This window comes from Gopherus evgoodei, chromosome 9 (genome assembly GCF_007399415.2).
Source record: "Gopherus evgoodei ecotype Sinaloan lineage chromosome 9, rGopEvg1_v1.p, whole genome shotgun sequence".
NCBI classification, from domain to species: Eukaryota; Metazoa; Chordata; order Testudines; family Testudinidae; genus Gopherus; species Gopherus evgoodei.
The window spans coordinates 79,029,090-79,046,184 of NC_044330.1; the positions used below are offsets into that span (position 1 = coordinate 79,029,090).

The following is a 17,095-nucleotide window of genomic DNA, read 5'->3' on the forward strand; positions in this document are numbered from 1 at the left end:
AAAACTGGCCACTACCAGGCCACCCTGCCTGAATTGCCTCCCTTGCCCTGGACTTCATTCTTATAGGTAGTTACCCCCACTAGGTAGGGAAAGAGTTCCCATAGGATTATGCTTTCATCCCTTCCCAGATCCAATGAGTACCACTCAACTTTCAGGTCTGACTCTGGAACCCCATCTTCCCTTCAAGGAAACCCTATTGCACAGACTAAAATATTGTCCAACACTCAAAAACTCCACCTCTTAATTTTCCCTCAAAAAATTGGGGTCTGGCTATCACTGAGGAGGCCGCCAAGCATAAACCACTCATCCCAAAGGCACTACCTGGGGTGTGAAACTAAAGATGTGCCAAGCTTGTAGTTCATAGAAAGTAATCTTGGATGCCTTCATTCCAGCCAATTCCCCAAAGTCTCCCAGATTACTAACATGGAATAGAGATACCTATCCGTCTCTAACTTGTCTTCGGACAAGCAAACCCAATGTGTAATGAAGTCAACTCGCTTGTATTTTATTTTGAATCCACCCTTTTTGCAAACAAATGTATACCCAGGTGGCCGCCACTTGTAAACCTGGTTTTAAGTAAGCTGTTACACCTGGGTTTTAATTACCCAGCATCAGGTGGGGAAGGGATTCATGACCCCTCACCCCTTGCCATGGGATGCCTCTCTGGAGGTCTGTCTCTACCCCTAGATGGTGTGAATATGAGGAAATAATTTCCCCTCTTCTGAGCCAACATGATACTCCTTCTCTGGGGCAGTTTCCTCTCTCTGCCCTACCTCAATATGTGCTGTGAATCAGCATCCCTTGAGTAAGGTGTTCCCCAAATTTCAGGGTTGACCACTGTAAAGAGTCATCCGTTGTAGGTTGCAGACTGCCAGCTGCTGCACACGAGCTGGATGGGGATTTTGGCAGGGATCCAAGCTGCAGCGACACTGGGCTGTGCCCACCTCTGGGATACAGCGTTGCTACACTTCTAGATAATCCTAGATATTTTGGCTGTCAGCTTCACAGAACTTAATTTTAACATTCTGATTAGTAACATGCTTTTAATAACATTTGTCTTAAAAAAAACTTCAGTGTATGTTTCTTTAATCTAAAATGTATTCAAATTATTAAAAAAGTATTCCTTCTTGTATTTACAGCCTCTGATCCAAAGCCCATTGAACTCCATTAAGAGACAGATTTTGATGTTTTAAGGTTGAAGACCACAGTTGCGATACTCCATACAGAGCCCTGAGTTCAGTGGCAAGACTCGTTGATTTCAGTGAGAGTACGTTGAAATCTATATTTTCAATCTATGGTACCAGAAGCAGTGGTGGAACTTTCTAACTTTGTTTCTTCTGCTATTTCATTATAGTTAGCAGTCACTAATCTTTTCTGTAACTGTTGTTCTTCTAGGTATATTGCATGTGTCGGTTCCACTGTAGGTATGTGCACTACCACCACTAAAAGGTTTAGCAACTCCCAAACTACTGCATAAGACACCACTAAGAACAAATCCTGACTCTTCAGATGCCAATGGTTGAACTAACCAATTAGTTCAGTCACTTCTGGAGTCTCAAAAGGCCCAACCCAGACTCCAGAATAAACGACTCCCCTTTGACCTGAGGACCATCTCAGGGCATCCTCCTCTCTGAGTGCACTCCAGCATTTGTGTATCTACTGAGGCATAACCCCATTACCAGGACCAATACCCAGGTGGGGACCTGTGAAGCCAAAGTCCTAAAAACTAAAACTTAACTCTAAATCTGTCTACAATTTTGTAAACTACTCTAATCCAGTAAAACAGGTAATATATAAAAGAAGAAGGGAAGGATTTGCAATTACAAGAAATACACACTCCAATATTCATGGGCAGTAAGAAGGAACTGAGTGGGGTCAGGAGTGACTCCACCCTTTATACTTGCATGCAGAGGCCGCTCACAATGCCCTGACAGGTACAACCAAGTGGAGAAAAAAAATTCTCCAACAACCATGCAATGGGTGCACACACATCTACAGTGGAATGGGCAGGTCTAATCACTCGAAGAACTATGCAATTAATATTTCATTATTATTAAGTGTGAGTTAAAATATTCATAGTGCATTTAAAACAATCTTTTAAAATTAAGACTATAAAATATATATATTACTGAAATCCCTAGAGCAGCAAGCATCACATATAGGCTTGTTCAAATAAGTGACATCAACACTAAAAGGGTTTTTTGTTTATATAAGATGTAAACAAATAGAACCATGTTTTCAGGCAACAAAGGTGCAACAAAAGATACACTTGTGCAGGAAGAATCCCACATTTGCATGAGGAAAACAGGTATTTGCACATTAATGAGAACTTGTGCAAATGTGGAGGTTTGCATGTGCAAAGGGTACACATTCATTTTGGTGGCAGTACTCATTACACTCTTGTTTGAAAACATAGCCAATGTCTTGAGAAGAAACATTCTAACGATATAAGAAAATAACAAATCTGCAACAGTTCAATAAAAGAAGCTAAACAAACACACTCTGTTATCCTACTTTCTGATATCACCAGAACCTCACAATGGAATTATATCACTGTATGCAGGGCTGTTTTTCTTTTTTTCAATTATTAAATAAAGATCTGCTGTGACCTTGTAGATGACACCGGGCTTGGCAGCAGATGGCCAATGAGTTTGGTGGCTTCTACAGTTAATCCAGCTCCTTTCAATTTTCGTGCTCCAGGATTTGATATGGATGATGTTGGTATGGTGCCTGCCCACCAGTAAACTGCATTTGGTCTTCTACAGCCCATCTTTCTCTCTTCAATGAATGCTGTGAGGAGGAGGTTTGGCCTCCTAAGAATACCAGTTCAAGGACGGCAGAAATTTGCCTCCTGACCACAGAGATTCACGCAACATTCCATATCAATGGCAGGGTTAAAAAGGACTGTCAGCAGGAGTGGGGTTGATATTCATGTTCCCAACTGATGACTTGAGCATTTTTTAGAAGATTTACAATGCCGATACATACAAATGTGCTATAGATGTCAGAAAAACATATAACAGATAATGTACATGGCTATAATTATAGGTGCAATATAAAAAGCAGCTATCATTCAGTGAGACACAAAAAATGGTATTCAAACCAAATAGCACGCCAACAGAGCCAGTAATCTCCCCTAACGTGAGCTGTTAGGCTGACAGAAATCAGAGCCATACACCAGCACAGTTTCTAAACTCTTCAGGGCTGTAGCCTTTTGCAGAGCTAACGTTTAAAATACACACATTCACAGGCTCCACAACATCGGTCTAGGAATAAAGTGTACAATGTATAGGAGATGGAGTGTCTACATACGTTCTACAGAAAAGATGTATTTAAGGATTTATAAACTCTTCAAGCTCTCCTGTAATATCTGCATCAGAGTACATCTGTACAATGGTTCTGTCTTCCTTCTTGTGCTTTAACACTTACAGAATTCTTAAAATCCATCCCCACAGCCCAATACTGTATTCTGAACTATGATAACTCCACAACGTCCTGTACATTCCTGACTAAGAGTAAGCTACAAAACACATGCCCCAAAGTTTTGACAAATTGCCAACCAAAATTTGTAAAAAAAGATTTTTCAAAGATCACACCACCTAGTTTTTAAACTCATTTATTCAGAATACTATGCCTGATTATTCTGGGGAAATTTCACATTACTTTTCCCTGGAAAGATAGCAACTTTGAGAAATTTCAGCTGAAAAAAATACTGGGCTTATAACAGAAAATTTGGTAGAGAGAGAAAGGATGATCTTGTGGTGAAGGTACTGACCTGAGATTCAAGAAATCTGAGTTTTGTTCTTCGCTCTTCTACAGACTTCCTGTATGATGATGGCAAATCACTTATTAGCTGTGTGCCTCAGTTCCTCTCTGCAAAACAGGGATAGTAATGCTTCCCTGCCTAACATGAGGCTGAATGGCAATATTAATTCAATGTTTGTGAAGCCCTCAGATGCTACAAGTGCCACAGAAAACCAATAAACTTTATCTACAAAAAGCCTGCTGTTTCAGTAATATGCTCATCAGCTAGAGAAAGCATAATTCTCTATTTTTTAAATGATGTGTGCTTTTGATGTTAGGTTATTGTTCAAGGTTTTGTTCAGATTATATATTTTCTTGTTTTATAACTGCCACCATTTTGATTATAGCTATCTACTTGTACCTTCTGAAACAGAGAGAAAAGGGAAATCAAGGAGGACGAAAAGTTAAAAGCCTAATTTCTATTTTTCAACAGTGTTTCGAAGAGCACAATGTGTGATCATAACTTCCTTAAGTTTGATGGGAACTATACACATGCATCCTAAGGAAAATATATCCCCAAGACAATAAAGCCACCTCCAAAGCTATGAAGTATGAAATATGTCCAAGAACTCTGCAAAACCCAATAGACCTCATGTTTGTCTGCAGCAGGTCCTTTCTGATGGTATTTATTGTTAAAAAATCAAGTCAGTAGTCGAAGTCTGAGCCTGCAGCAGGGCAAACGTAGTGTGACTGGCATTTATCCACTACCAAATGCATAATATCCAATAGTTTAAAATGTACTTACAGTGTATGGATTCAGTGTACTATATTTACTTTTCTTAAAATATTTTTGTCATAAACAGACAGTTAAGGGTTAATGCCTCTTTTACCTGTAAAGAGTTAAGAAGTTCACCTAGCCTAGCTGACACCTGATCAGAGGAACCAATGGGGGAACAAGATGTTTCAAAAGGAAGGAGGGAAGTTCCCTTTGTCTTGGTCAGTTTGAGTTTCAGTTGGAGTAGAAAAGATCACAGAACCAGCCTCTTATCAGAGTAGTAAGTTTTAGAAAAGAATAAATAGGTTTATGTTTATTTTCCTTTGTGACTTTGTCTTTGTGCAATTAGAGGAATAATCAAATTGGGAATTCTTTTGTGTACTAAGTTTTGCACAGGGGAACATCCTCTGTGTTTTGAATCTGTTGTCTGTGAGAGTAGCTGGTATGCTAATCTCTCCCAGAGGTTTTTTTCTTTCACTTTTCTTTTCTTTAATAAAAAGTCTTATTTTTAAGAACCTGATTGATTTTTCCTTGTGTTAGAATCCAAGGAGACTGGATTTGGACTCACCAGGAATTGGTTGGGGAAAGGAGAGGGGATGGTTAAATTCTCCTTGTATTAAGATCCAAGGGGTTGGATTCGTGTTCACCAGGAAATTGGTGAAGTCTCTCAAGACTACACAGGGAAGAGAGTTAGTACTTGGGAGTGGTGGCAGCAAAACCAGATCTAAGCTGGTAATTCAGTTTAGGGGTTCACATGCAGGTCTTCATATCTGTACTCAAAGTCCACAGTGGGAGTGAAACCTATGACAATTTTAATTTTCTCAATGTTGAACACCTGTGTTATTATTACATTGAAGTAACTAACTCATTCTAAAGCAGGGATTTGGGCTGTTGTAAAAAGATACGATAGACTTCTTTATGGTCAGAACAGAATGTGTTTTCTACACTCATTCACCCTTGGAAACAAAACCCACACTATTTCATCAACATATATGTTCTCAGAAATCTAGCAAGTAATTTGGGGGGCAGAAGGAGTGCAAAGTATTAGAAGGTTGGCTTGGCATATATTCATAACTTCACTACTGCAACGTACTGTGATCATCCCAACCTCACAGCAATAAATTTTTCTACCACAATGTACGACCCTGTGTTGTCTAAGTATACTGGACTAAGCTTTCTATTTTCATTCATGGTAATAAGATAATTTTGATTAACTTAGTAATTAATAATGAAGTATTTTGTTTTAGTTTCACTTTTCCTGGCAACTTGGTAAACAGAAAAAAAACATAACTAAGGTTCTGAGGATTGGTGTAATTAAGGAAAGGACATAGTGAGGATACATATATACAGTCATTTTTAAACAAATCCACAGGGTAGATATAATGAAAAATAAAGGTATGTGCTGAAAATTCTATTTTCATTACGTGCCCACACACAATATCTGACATATCCTTAAATTATAGGGTTTTGCAGGGGTCCTGAAGTTAGTTTCTGGAGTATTCCTAGGAATCTCTCACACAATAATGGCACTACAAAGGTGGCTTTTATTTATTTTTTTATTTTTTTGAGTATTCTAATTCTGTATGTACATATAGGTCTCATTACAAAGGATTAACAAACCACATCCCCACTGATGCAAATTTCAATTCGATGTTAAACCCAATCTCTATCTAAATTTCTTTATAGGTTCAGATGTGTTACGTGATAGCATATGAAAACTGGGCTGGGAGCAAAAGTGACAAGAAACATTACCAATGTTCACAAAATTAAAGCCAAAAGCACTGGATTTTTTTTTCCTGAGGAACTCAGTTGTTCTTCATATTGAGAAATACAACCCCCTGTTTACAGTATTAAGTTTAGAAGTGGGTCATTTCTCCAAGAGGAGGCAAAACGGGTCAACATAACCTTCTGACACGAAGAACAGAGCTATTTCTCCTACTTGGCATGGGATACTCTGAAGAGTTACCAATCTGATGAGCCAGTGAGATGTGGACTACTGAGTACAGCAACGAAAGGGAATATGCATTGATGATGCAAGTGATGATGCACTTCAACTCATTCCAATCATAAATGTAATTGACTGCACATATTTTTAAAAACTAAATAAACCTCAAATAGTTTACTTCTAAAACTATACTTTTTAATTCAAAGAACCCTGAAGCCACTACTGCATTATTTCACTCTATTTTAAAACTGATATCTAAAAATAACCAACCTAACCCCACCCCACCCCCCATCCCATCCCAAATACTAGTTATTATAGCTCTTTATTTCAAAAGGATAATACAAACAACACTGTATTATAGAAGATGATTCCAAACCTCTAGGGGGTCTATTCTGATGTACCACATATAACTTTTATTAGTATTGAGGATAATTAGACATGTATACTGAAGGGAAAAGGATCTCAAAATATTTAAGATTTTCACTGGGCTTGTTGCTGCAAAGTGTCATAGAAATGATTCTGATTAAGAAAGACAACAAGTTATCTGAATTACTGGATAAAGTTGTCAAAATTTCATTATTCATCTGTATATTGTAAATATAAAACAAGACCACATATTATGTCAGTATTTGGTAATGTGCGAACTACTCATACTGCAATTCTTTAGTTAATAGTGTCACCAGAAACCTTTAATTAAATAAATTAATAATACAGCCTTAGGCTGCATCGGTAACATATCAGATGCATGATATTGTCAGATATCTCAAGTTGTATAGAGTACATCACAAGTATAATATTGTCAGATATCTTGAGTTTTATACATGAATAAACTGTAACAGCTGCATTAATAAAGAATAAGAATCAAAATATTGTCTGTGATGGTATTACCATACCTTTAAGATAAGCAAAAAAGAGACTTCCTTCTAAATAACAACTAAATGCTCAGTGTCTAACATATTGCTGCAAGCTATAATGGTTATAACTGTTAATCCAATACACCTTTTATACAAACCCATAAACACATGAGTGGAAAAATAGCACAGATGTTCATCTCTAATGCAATTTCCATTCAATTTCCTAAGTGCGGTCCCTGTGTGCAAACTAGCTTAACGTTATGTTTAGCTTGCAAATTCTTTTAATAAATAATGAGTGCAATAAAACTGGTAGATCAATGGCAAGCTGAGAAATCATAAAAAAAAGCTTTGTGTGTTCAGGTTGTTGCCGATTTCAAACTTTAATCCAGAGACCAATCAATATTACTTTTTCTTTTTAACCCATCACATAAATAGCAGATAGACTAAATGTAGCTTAAATGCTGCTACCAGATATCAGTTGCCAGAAACTTGATAAGATCATCAGACACAGCTGAAACTGAACATTTTAGACCTTAACATACACACTACATTATAACAAGCAGACTTGTTTAAAAATCATTGTATGACAATAAAATTGGTGCTACTTTTTTGTTTTGGTTCTTTGTACTTTTGGGAGTGGAGGTGCAGTATTTATAACTGAATCAAGAAGGCTCTGACAATACGCTAACAAGCAAAACAGGCTTAACAGGTCAAAATAATATACAGCCACAGGAAATGTAATCTCCCTAAGATTTCTTGTGACTGTAAACTTTTTTTATATATGAACACATATACACATACAAAAAAAAGGCAATCTAGCTATGCCACCAAGGAAAAGAGAAATGCATGTGAATACAAGTTTCATTAGGACTGGTATCTTGGAACACTTCAGGGCAGTCTACAAAGTGCACTACTTAATAGGTATCAATATTTCTAATTCACAGGTTGTAGAATGAGAGAAAAAATACCTATTACCAAGTCACTTTGAATAACCATGCTTTACCAATAGGGAATCAAGATCAAAAGTGCACTGCCCCAAGGGACAATTCTAATATCAAGCAGGATAAATCCAAATTTCTGAGAATCATTACATACTAGTGTACTTGTTGCACTTGGTAATTCATGTTTAATCATAATATATAAAAATCTTGCCTTAATTTACAGTGAAAGAAAAATGTCATAGTACTACAATATCTCTAATTTCAAAACAATCTAAGGAATCTCAAATTGTGAATGTTAACGTCATATAAATTGCCATTTGTACATTCGATTGTTTTTTCTTGTTGCCATTACAGTTTATTATTAGCGTACTTCAGATAAAGAAGTGTTAAAAATTGTGCTTTTTGTACCATCTCTGTTTACATAATAAGTTTAATTAAGCTGAAGAATAATCACACAAAGAACTCTGCCAAAAAAAAAAGGAAGCAAGGGTGCCTGTCAGGATCTAGTGTTTAGACAAATATTTTAGATTTAAAGGTGTACATCTTTGTTCATAACTTCAAATAAATTTAAAAATTATACTAATGCAAGAATATGCAGACCAAAGAACAAAGGTCCTGAGTTCTGTGGAAGAAAGATCAGGACCAAAATTATTTATGGTATTTTCTGAAAAGAAATACATGTACATGCCAATTCTTTCCTTGATATGTAACAGACTTATCACTTGCAGAAAGGAAATCAAATGAAGGTTTTAGCATTACGACCCAATTCTGAAAAGAAAGGATCATATACTAGCAATATCTATAAATAAGTTCTTACTCATCCCTTGTTTTGGCAAACTTGCACTGATCTCAATGCGAGGTTCACCTGAGCAAAATTCAAATACGGACTTTAAGACTAGGCCTCAACATCTTTTAATGTGGGCGCTGACAAACCTTTCTGACATAATTAGAATTCCAATTTGTAAAATTTGTTCAGTCAGGATTTAACATCTAACAAAATTATTCATACAACTGTTATAAAATATTTAAAAATAAACAATGATCTCTCATTCCAAAGCTATACAATAAGCAGTACAATTCCAACATAAGGATTTTTTCCTCTGGGCCTCAACTGTCCTGGAGTTCACTATCAGCTTACCATTTAAAAAGCACACACATGTACCCAAGAGCAGCCTATACAGAGTATAATTTCATGAAGTTAGAGCTGGTCACTTCTGGTTTTGTAAGTTTAATGCTACGCCACACATTGTTACATGTACCTTTATTTATCCAAATGTTAAAGTGTCTGGTTATTTGCATATACTGCATATTTCTATTACATACTGTTTCCTTTATCAAATTGGAACTGCTGTAGCAAGAATGCTAAGAAGGCAAACATAAATCTACATCTGTAACAGCTGATTTTTCCCACTTTTTGTCAAAAGACTTCATGAAAGGAAAGTAAAAAGTTTTTTAAATATATATATTTGTACATGATTAGTCATTTATAAAAATAAAATGTTAACATAAAAGAGATGGAAACAGAGATTAGATTGATGCATCTCACAGGGTTCACAACAAATCACAAGATATTCATTTACCTATTAGAGAGAAAACAAGGAATGCCATTAAAAACATAACATAATACTATAATTGTGTTTAATGTAGTTGGGAGGATCAATTACAGTGTAATAACAAGGACCTTTTATGCTTTACATAAGCTTTTTTAGAATCTAAAATAGTCGGTGAAAGTCAGAATACGCCAACCTATTTTATGATCTGTGATCCATGGGTTCTACTCCAAGTTAGTTGATACCTGACTATGTGGATCAAAAAAATACAACAACTGATCAACAACTTCTGTAATATTTTCAGCAATAAATGGTGAAGTAATAATGAAAGCACAACAGACAAGCTGCTTCCTCTTCTGCATCAAACAAACGTTAAACCTAGATGCGTTAAATCCAAAAGAAATACATTACTGAGAATTAAAAAACTAAACTCCATCCTCTAAGCAATTTGGACACAATTATATTCTATTTATAGTGACATTTTCAGTGTATCCCAATCTTATATTATTTATTTTGGTCATTTTTGTTACAATAAAATATTAATGTTGAGAAAATGGTTACACTATTAAAAAGCTAAGCTACATTTAGATTTTAATATTGATTTCCAACATTCTACAATAATTAATCATTCAGTATGAAATTATACATGTTTAACTTTGTATTACAGGGTGATCTGGAGATTAATATTTTCCCCAGATTAATCCTTTGATTAAGTTTATATTTTTGCCCTGTTCCAAAAAGACAATTTAGTTATTCTAACAGAACTGAAAAAAGGGGATACCGCCACTTTAAAAGCTTCAATCTCTTTGACATTGCTGGCAGTGTATGGGAACATTAATGCATCTGTCATGATAACAAGCTAAGAATAACATCTAGACATCAAACCGAGCAGAGAATCCATCTGAAGTGATTCATTCAGATCTGTCTCATTGATTTATTAAACACAGGGCAACATCTGCAGCCTCACAGAGCCGCCTGGCAAAATTAATGCAAGATCAATTCAAATGGAAAAAAGTGCAAAAGAGATAAATCAAAACACAATTTGCATGCAGTTCCACAATCAGGCTTATTGGGTGCAAATGCTCTATTTCTTTCCCAAAGCAAATGAGTTTAAATGTGGTTTTATCTTTTTAGAATTGTGTGATTTGAAGTGACAGTGAAGAGTTCTGCAGGTTGAGATGGTGAAAAGGGAAAAGAAGAAGAAATGATTCCAAAGACCTTTTGAATATGCAACAAGAATATCATTAATACCTAATTGTTTTGCTTTTTTGTCTTTGCTCCAGAAACACAGTATTTTCAATTTGAAGAAGTTACATTAGAAAATTTAAATAAATGTAGACAGAAAAACTATTAAATGTTCATCTTTTGGAAAAAGCCAATTATGCTACAGATGGAAAGCTCTACTGCTATCAGAAAAGTAAAGAATTTCGATTGTGGTTTCTTCATATTAGATTTGCCTATGAGAAGCATTTTTACAAAACGCCAAAGATTTTGAGATGAATAAGAACTTCAGAAGTCTAAAGATGTTCATCTTAGTTACTTTTCGAAAGGTATCAGTAATTTCCTTGTAAAAATGGAAAAAAAATCTCTTTCTGCATCCCGACAAAGTCCACTACACTAGCAAGAAGCCTCAATAAAATGTTTTAAGTAAATTTCCCATCCACAAAAGAAAAAATAAACAGAAAATTGATTATTTTTATTTTAATATAACATCACCTCCTAAACTAACAAGTTTTTGGCAAGTGTGAATTAACACTAAATATTTACTTAGGCAAAGGCAAAGTAGTTTATGGAAGCGTAAGTGTACATTTAAAATCAATATACACATGGAAGCTCTGTGCAGTGGCACATGACTGGATTGCTTTAATTATAATCTTGACATCATTCTTCTAATAAAAGATGGAGCATTGTTGACTATGGGGCCGCTTTTAATAGACAACATGACTAGACCCTCATTATGCCATGAAATAAAATGTCTGCATTTACTGCATAGATTCATTTCTAAAGCCTTTAATTGTTTGTGAACAAGCCAAAGTAATACAAAATATTAGCTTAACAAAATAGTTTAAATTTGTCACAGAAAATAAGTAAGCCATGTGTTGCTCTGCAGTTCCCTTTACCTGAAAACACTTTCTCAAGTGAAATATTTTATTATATGTTCACCAGATATTCCACAGCAATACTACCACAACAGACTACAGCATTCATCTAATACAAATGCCCAGAAGAATCTTAACAAAAATATTCTACTGGTTGGGTATGAATCATACATATGCAATTGTGATTTTAAGGGCCTATTATATGTTGTTGTACAACTGTTCTGACTGTACTTGTATATTAAGCTGTTATAACGCAAATACATTATACATCTTTTCTTTTAAATCTTAAAATAAACTTTATAATGCTACAATTAATCAACTGGTAGTCTGATTTAAGTAATCTTCCAAAATATCATAAATTATTTCTTATTTAGGCTTTGTAAAAAGATTCACTCATTCTTGAAGTTGCTACTTACAATTAACTGACTTATAAAAAGATTAAAGTTTTATTTTATGGTTCCTAAAAATAAGTTATATAATGATGGCTAATGACAACTAAGGCTAAGAACATTGTTTATGGGGATGTGTGTACAACATTATATTTATACCTCACAAAAAACCTCACTTTGGTGTAAGGGAGGAAACTTTCACTTATAGATGCATTTCTCTATAATTCTTAAGAGCTCTGTAGACAAGTTCAATTAAGAAAATATTGTGTCAGAGAGGAGTGAGAACAAAAAGTTAAATATGTCCATTCTTTGATTAATCTACACTGCTGTGTTTCTCATTCTAATGCAAAAGCGCAAAATGCAAAGCTGGAAACAAGTAGTTTGTTTTTAAAAATCATAGAAAGAGAAAAAAATCAACTATGAAATCTCTAATTACTTTTCCAGCAATTTTTGAGCCTGTCTCTGCATTTGAACATGATTTTAAATACAATCTATATAGTAATCTGCTATAAAATTGTTTTTATAACTCAGAGGATAAGAAAGGAATGTACAACATTTTGGAACTGCAAGATAAAATGCTTAAGTAATATGGTAGAACAACACATCTTCAAAGATTTTATTCTAACTTTTCACGATATAACGTTCTTTCCTGACTTTACTTCCCAGGTATAGGAATACAACTATTTTACACTGTATGACAAAATGAATTTTAAAATGTATTATGTAATTCACAGAATGTGCACAGTAGTGCCCAGGATATGTTACATCTAGTAAGAGACAAGAGAATTCCATTACATATGACCATTTATCTATTATCATCAGACATTTTTTGACATGACGTATACTGGTCTGATGAATAAATAATTTGATTGGCAAACTAAGTGTCAGGTTAAGCATTTCAAATTATCATGATACAATGCAATTAACATTGCTAAGCTGCAGGCATTCAACTTTACGATAATTCATCTGAAAAAAGTTTGTTTCACATGCACTCATAATCGCTATAACGCACTACATGTGTAGATCTGAATGCAAAACATATCGATAGTAGTGAGTTTATTTCCAGATATTGGTACTTTCAAAAGAAGAAAATAATATGGCATATAAACACTGAGATAGTCAGTGGTGACGTTAAATGTGAAACTTATCTTCAAAAATATCTTGATATCAGTTATCCCTAAGCAGATGAAGATAAATTTCATTTCCGAAATTAGGTAAAAGGGGCTTATACACATGGCACATGTGCTTTTTCCTGTATAATCTTTTAAACTGAGAGTTGCTTTTGCCCTTGGACAGGTATGTCCTTTATTTCAGTCCTATTGGTCTCTCTCTCCAGTGCCCCAGCCGTATTTTTCTGACTGCATCTCTTGGCTCTTCTGGCTGCATCTTTCAAACCCTCCTACAGCATCTCTCAGCTCCTATCTTCTCATTTAGAGCTCCTCTGCCCTTGCCTCTCTTTGCATATCTTATCCCCTCTCCCAGCCATGTGATTTTGGTGAAGAACAAATTGAAATAAACACTTATTTCAATATTTTGTGCCATTTTTGTCAATGTGTACATATGCTCAAGTCAGTGTATAATGAGGTTGTATCATCCACTCAATTGTGTGCAATTACTTATTTTCACTAATCAACTTGGTCGTTTTGTTTGCATTGCTCAAAAATGTGGTTCTGAGATCAACTTGCCAGTCAAATTTCAGAAACATGTTATTTTAATATTAGTTTGGGAACCAAGATTTTGTGAATATTTTGCAAAGAGTCAAAGATATTTTAAGTGCTAGGTATACTAAGGGTACCTTATAGAATTTTGTTCCCATCTTTTTCAAATACAGTGGTCACAAAGTGCTTACACATCAAAACTTTGATGTGGCAGTAGTTGTGATGTCACAGAGGAGTATGACTTGTTGAAATAAATGGGCAGCAGGAGAAACTGAAAGTGAGCAAGAAAAAGAATACAGTTCATGTGGACACGAAGGAATGGAATTAAAGCAGCTCTGAAATGTCATCTTTATCACTGAGAACAAAATATAACAACACGAGGAGAAAAAAAAATTGCCATAAGAATCAAAAGCCTAAATCTGCTCTTACTTAAGCCAATGGCAATGGAAGCAGGATCAGACCCCAAATAAGTGAAACACGACTTTTAATTTCATCGTGTACATGCATTTATTTAAAACATGAAACCATCGTATAGCAGAGTCTAAGTGGTAAAAACTAACTACCTGTCTTCTAATAAAGAAAGTTAACTTTTCCCTGCTGTAAGTCATGGCAGGCCTAAACAATGTACTTGTAAACAGCATATGTAAAGATAACGTTTCTTGTTAAGATAGAAAGATAAGTCTGAGTTTTTTCCCTCAGAAATTGCTGAATGTTGAACTATTAGACGTCATCTAGAGTTCTCTCTCTTATAATTTACCCTTTCTTACTATATATTTCTATAAAGCCCTGAGGAGTTTTTTGTTTATAAGATCATTATCATTTCTAAAGCAAGAACTATGAGGTCACAAACAAGGATTCTGACCCCCCATGTATGAAGAACCCAGCAGGGATCTTCCATGAATACAATCAGCTTTGGGTTTAGTCACTTAGGCACAACAGGACAAGGGCTATAACAACAGTAAAAACCTCTTTGATTAAATAATGTACCATTATTCCAGAGTTATACTAAGCAACAGTTTGTCTGTAAACTACCCATACTCCTCAGACACACATAGTACATGTTCTTTGGCTATCATTATTTCTTTTGCAAGACTTATGACTACTGTATCACAAGTTATGTTCACAACCCAGACAGCTAGAAATTATAATTTTCAGTGAGAGAAAAAATATACAGCTAAGAACTTAAAGCAAAAAGAACTGGGTTCCTTTTTACAGTCATTTGAAAGATTATCTAGACGCTATATCTGTGAAAGTGAATAATTATTTCATATAATTTGCCAAGTTCATGCTCAGTGCAGTTACCTGGCACACAGATTTAATAAACCTTAGCAAGAAAGTTCAATAGTTTAAGAATTCTGTGTAATCACATACACTAAATCACTCCTCTTTCTCTAGAACAGATTTCATACAATTTATTGCTTCCTTTACACCATCTAACTCTGCTATGGTCCCTTCTGGCAGCGAGCATCACAAACTGCATTGCATGCTCCTACTGCTTGTGTAGTTAGAGACGGTGATTTAAGGTGACCATACAGTCCAGAAAACTTGTCTAACAGTTAGCCAAAGTGAAGGGAGCATCCTCTGAACACTGCCCCATTCGCAACCTGACTATTCGTGCCAACGCAGGGTTTCCGTTTCCAAAGCATTGCTTAGTTTTGGCGCATCGTGCATCTCGACCCTCTCTCAAAGATACCATCACAGGGTAAGAGGCAGTTTGCACGTTATCAACAGACCGTCCGGTATAGCAGTGCAGCGGAGCCCCACAATCAGGCTGGACTTCTGGGGCTCATCTTCCCTAATGCGGAACCTGCAGGGCTGTAGGCACCTTGCAAGACGCGCTAGGGAGCTCTCACAGCCCTGGAGGGGACGCGGCGGGCTCCGGAGAGCTCGGCAGCCGGCTCTTTGCTCTGTTTACAGAGAAGAGCCTCCGGGCTGGCCTGGCACGAGCAGCTCGGGAGCACTCTCACCACCCACCCCAGCTTTGGGACTCCCGCGAAAACAAAGTTTTCCTGCCGCGGGCGTGACTGTGCCCAGGGCTCCGGCTGCCCGGGGAGCGCAAGGTGCCCGGGCACCCACCCACCCTCATGGAGGAGGCTGAGCACCCTCCCTTGGCAGTGGGCAGGCAGTAAGGAGAGGCGCCGAGCCGGGGCGAGAGGAGTGACAGCGAAGTTTGCCGCTCACCTGGCGTTGGTGCAGTCGTTGTACAAAGTTTCGAAGTCTTTCCTGGTGATGAGCTTGCAGCGGTTCACGCCGGGCTGGATGGCGCCCAGCCCCCGCAGGATGCGGACCTGTTCCACCGTACACACCACGGGCGATATATCCAGCCGCTTCAGCTTGGTGTAGACCGTGTGCAGCCCCCCCACCAGGTGCTTGAGGAAGAGATCAAAGACCTGTGGCAGGCAGATCAGCTCCTGCCCCTCCACCAGGAAAGAAGCCACCTTCACCCCGTGCAGATCAACCATCTTACACTCGTTGCTGCCACCCCCTCCGCCGCCTCCGGTGCCCGCACCGCCGCCGCTGGAAGCCAGGAAACTGTTGACCAGGCTGTTGGTGAGCCTAGGGGACTCGGAGGGGCTGGAGGAATAGAGGGGGTCTGCCCGGAACAAGCCCCCCGGGCCCCCCACGCTGCCGCTGCTGCTGGCGCTGCTGGAAGTTGCCGAGATGACGGGAGGCGCGGAGGAGACAGCCATGGCCACTCTCTGCGGCGGCTCAGCCCCGCGCTCCCTGCCACGCTCACTCTCCCCAACTGTTTGCAATACGACCCAAAACAGAGTCTCCCACTCACTCCCTCAATAGCTCGCGCACGTAGCAGCCGCTCGCTCAGAGCCCTCCCCACCTCCACCGGGGCGGGGGGGGGAGAGTGACAGCCCCCTCCAGCCAATGCGCCTGGCCCTCAGCAAGCGTGGCACCGGCTAGTGGCTGCAATCAGAGGGGAGCTGGGGCTGCTGCCGCTGGAGGAGGAGGTGGCTGCTGGTGTTGCTGCTGCTCAGGAGGAGGAGTGGCGTGGAGCCCTGCCTCCACCTTTTGCCCGCCCCCGCCGCCTCCTCTGACCAAAGTGACCATCTGCCAGCCCGCTTCTTGCTTTCGGGCACCTGGGGCTGCAGCAGCCTTTCCACTTCTCGCCACCATAGGGCTGTCAC

General features: G+C 37.8%; 1 protein-coding gene across 3 annotated transcripts in view; it reads right to left on the reverse strand.

Moving 5' to 3' along the window:
- The window catches only part of DACH2 (dachshund family transcription factor 2), a 536,716-nt gene extending 519,860 nt beyond the window's left edge, over positions 1 to 16,856 (reverse strand). For all 3 annotated transcript variants that reach the window (XM_030575788.1, XM_030575787.1, XM_030575786.1), the window contains exon 1: positions 16,137 to 16,856. In XM_030575788.1, coding sequence (XP_030431648.1) covers positions 16,137 to 16,645 — 509 coding nt within the window. In that variant the 5' untranslated portion in view covers positions 16,646 to 16,856. The remainder of the gene's footprint in view (positions 1 to 16,136) is intronic.
- Between the last annotated feature and the right edge of the window lie 239 nt (positions 16,857 to 17,095).